At 33.2% G+C, this 3,900-nt stretch overlaps 1 protein-coding gene across 1 annotated transcript; it reads left to right on the forward strand.

Annotated features, from left to right (window-relative positions):
- On the forward strand, window positions 577–3,450 carry LOC107620382. The gene is made up of 2 exons (XM_016322546.2): window positions 577–636; window positions 2,521–3,450. Exons 1-2 carry the CDS (start codon window positions 577–579, stop codon window positions 3,079–3,081), a joined length of 621 nt encoding a protein of 206 aa, XP_016178032.1. The 3' UTR covers window positions 3,082–3,450.

Below are 3,900 nucleotides of genomic sequence, written 5' to 3' on the forward strand. Positions count from 1 at the left end.
AGAAGAATATTGCATCTTTCTAGAAATATTAATTTAATTTTACATTTGTATTCAATTTTGTTCAGTATAATGTTTGCCAAACATAATCTGCTTTCCACGGCATTGCATCGTCGTTCAATTCCAACCAACAATAGATATACCTCGGGAAAACGCAACAGATAGAACACAACCAATTCCAACCCCCTTTTTTTCAAAAACATTAATTATTTTAGACTACAATATACACTATGAATAAATCACTACATTCAAATCGGGAGTAAATCTTTTTTGGTAAAAAAAAAAATTGGATGGTATTTAGTGTAAGATTTTATTTTTTATTGTTCTCTTTTTTCTATTTAATTTTGGTTTCACTTATAAAATTAAAGGTAACAGATCACACTTTATTTTTTCAAATATTAAAAAAAATAAAGAGATCGATTCCCCATTCAAATCATAACCTAACCAATCCAGTCCAACTAAGCATTTTAAATTTATGCACACAGGCCTATTGCCATCACTTTTTTTTATGATTGGGCAATATATACTCTACTTACAGGTACCCAACCCGTTCGGATAGAGTTGTCTATTCTACCCGCTATGAGTAGGGTAGGGTACAATGTAAATTTGTCTGCGGGTAGAGTAGGGTACGAGTTTAGGGTATATCCTACCCTATCTGCACCCCTAATATATATATATATATAATGAAAAAAGTGAGTGTTGAACTCACAATCTTCCTCTTATAAAAACTTGAACTAACTACTAAGTTAGTTGATGATCATATTATTTATAATTTTATGTTGGGCTTTTTTAAGTTTTATCATTTTTAATTTTAATTTGAACTTAGTTTTTTATTTTCTATTTTATTAATATGTATAAAATTTAGAATGATTGAATTTTATATTTGTTTGAAAATCTTTTATTTTTCTACGGATAAGGTAGAGTTTAGAACTTTAGGGTGCGGGTAGAGTTAGGGTTGAGAGATTCTCAACCCGCGGATAAGATAGGGTAGAGTTTTAAAAAAGTTTTCAACTCGCGGGTAGGGTTAGAGACTTAGAGTTGAGTCCAAACCCTACCCTATTCCACTCATTGCCAGCCCTTCGTTATCTTTCTCTTTTGTTATTATTATTACCAACAACACCAATATTTTGCTAACATCTTCTTTATTAGTTCTGATTTTTCTCTGGTGCCATTATTAAATAATTTCAGTTTATTTCTTAGTTTATTTAAGATTTATTTGGATTCAAAAATGAATTCGATGTGATTTTGTTGATAATTGAATTTTTTTTACTGCTTGTTTAAATTTGAACTAATTTTGATTTATTTGTAAATTAACTGAGGCTCACTTGATGTTGTTGTTAAGTATTGATCAAATTTTTTATTCCTTAAAAAATACAGAAACTTTTACATAGTTGGAGTGTGTATTTACGTTGTACTAATAAAATTGATTTTTATTGAATTTAGGCCAACTTAATTGGATTTAATTGCTAAAAAAATTTAAATGTATAACCACTCTTAAATATTAATTACAAAAATTTATTTATCTTATGGACTAAGAACACATGTAAAGAATAATTAAAAGTTATTAAATAATAATTTAATTAAATATATTAAATTTACTAATAATTTTTATCAATCAATTTTATATTAAAATAATTATATGTAAGTCTTTAATTTTTTTTTAATGGGATATTCTTAAATTTCACGAGAAGTGACGTATGTAGTATACTAGTATTAGTGTATATATATTGCCATGTCGTCACTCGTTAAGGAAAACGAACCTCATTTTCATAGGAAGATTTGTTCTTTCAAACATGGGACTTGAATAAAGTGCGTTACGTTAGCGTAAGAAATTAACACAAAAACATGTGAAATTAATTATAACCTACTAAACTAAAAAAAAAAAGACTAATTATGTTCATTTTTTTAGTCCTAATAATTAATTAAAGTTACTTTTTTTTATTTTTTTCAATTTTTATAAAATTTTTTTATAATAAACGCTTTATCAAATTTAAACATTTTTATATTTAACATTTTATCAAGTATAGTTAAATCCTTTAATGGAACACCAAGTTTAGACGGTGTTAATTTAACCAAAAAATGTGTTGGCAACCTTTGATAAAATAAAAAATACAATTACCCTAATTTAATATAATCTAAAATTAAAAATGGTCTTTTTATCCACAAATCTACTTTAACAGATACCCGCAAAACTCGTAGAGTACCGAGGTCAAAAACGTAGGTTTGACTTTCTCTTGTTTCCGTCCGTATCTTACGCGAAAAAAGAAACCCTAAATCCAAGAAAACAATAAAACATGAAACCTATCCTATTCCCAGCTTCATCCTCATACTATTCCAACCCCAAATCAAAACCCGCCACGTCACCACACGCCCAATCCCAAAGTAGACCCAGCCGCAGCAGATCACAAACCCCCCACAATTCCAAGCTCCCTATAAATGCGAAACCTTGTCATTCACAACGCCCTCAACAAAATCTCTTTCATTTTTTCTAAATCAAAGCCCTAATCAGAATCCACCTTCTAGAACCGTCGATTCACATACTTTCAGCACGAACTGGCTAACTCTCAGGGAGCGTTGTTGGTGGAAGCTGCTGACTCCAGCAACATTAAGCTGGTCCGAGCACTTTATGACGCCCTAAGCGCGCGTGACTCCCACGCGGTTCTCAAGCTCGTGGCCTCAGACCTCGAGTGGTGGTTCCATGGTCCACCCTCCTGCCAGTTCTTGAAGCTCCTGCTCACCGGAGAATCCTCCTCTTCCTCCTCCGCTTCCACCGCCGCTGATTCATTCGAGTTCGTTCCGCTTTCAGTCGTATCCTTCGGCAGCACCGTTATCGCCGAGGGCTGCGACACCGCGCGCTCCGTCGTTTGGGTCCACGCCTGGACTGTCACGGATGGGATAATTACTCAGGTCAGGGAGTACTTCAACACTTCCTTGACCGTTACCAAGATCGGAGATTCTGATTCTGATTCCGATTCTGAGATTATTCCGGCGAGTTCTGACTCTGGCAACTTTCCTTGCGTCTGGCAGAGCAGCCTCTCCGGTCTCGCCGGAAAATCGGTCCCCGGTCTTGTCCTGGCAATATAAGAAGGGAAACACAATATTTAAAAATAAATAAATAATAAAATTGTGAAAAATATTAAAAATAAAAGTGGTTGTGCACGTGGCGGTTGGCGACTCTGTTTCACGGGGGGGCATTGATCGTGGTGCTTTACCTTGAAGCCATAGAGATGTAAGACCCTGTTTGGTGCAGTGTGGGATTTGGTATTGCTCCCATTTTTTCCCTTTTAATTATTATTATTTTTAATTACTATTTTAAGTTCTGGGGGAGTGTGATTTGCGTGGAGCCATAACCATTAAGGGTGTATTTTGGTTTTGGTATCCTAGTGTGTTACTTTTATATGATGTGGTTTGATAATGATGCATTAAGAATATATAAGAATATTTGTTTTAAGATCTGTGATGCATATGCTCCTATATTCCTATATTCTCCAGCCAAGAATTATTTTAGCTATGATACTAATCTAGTTGCCGGATTGTTGACATTTAACTTCTGACGTCCAAAGTTCAATTCAATTTTTGATATGGTGTTAGGAGTATTATTTTATAGAATTTTATAGAGTATTATTAATAATTGACTAAGTCTAATGTTAATTAATGAAGCAAATGGGAGTTAGCTTTTATTGCTGACGGTGTATTAAGATGAAGGTTATGAAACTCTTGATATGATACTCTTCTTATTAAATGATGGGATTGATATTATAAAATTTTAATTGCAACGTTACGACTGGGAAATGAGATGCTACCTATCAGATCAATTTGTGTAACTTGGCAAAAGCAAAGAGGGTTGGACCGGGTATGAAATTTGAGTTCGCTTAAAATAAAAGGTCCATCTAAATTATATTA

This window comes from Arachis ipaensis, chromosome B10, assembly GCF_000816755.2.
Source record: "Arachis ipaensis cultivar K30076 chromosome B10, Araip1.1, whole genome shotgun sequence".
NCBI lineage: Eukaryota > Viridiplantae > Streptophyta > Magnoliopsida > Fabales > Fabaceae > Arachis > Arachis ipaensis.

What these genes read in the sequence shown, in the direction of transcription:
- LOC107620382 (XM_016322546.2), top strand. Translation starts at nt 577, where the DNA reads ATGAGTAGGGTAGGGTACAATGTAAATTTGTCTGCGGGTAGAGTAGGG. An exon ending in GAGTAGGGTACGAGTTTAGG is followed by an intron (nt 637 to 2,520) that starts GTATATCCTACC and finishes TCCACCTTCTAG; the next exon opens with AACCGTCGATTCACATACTT.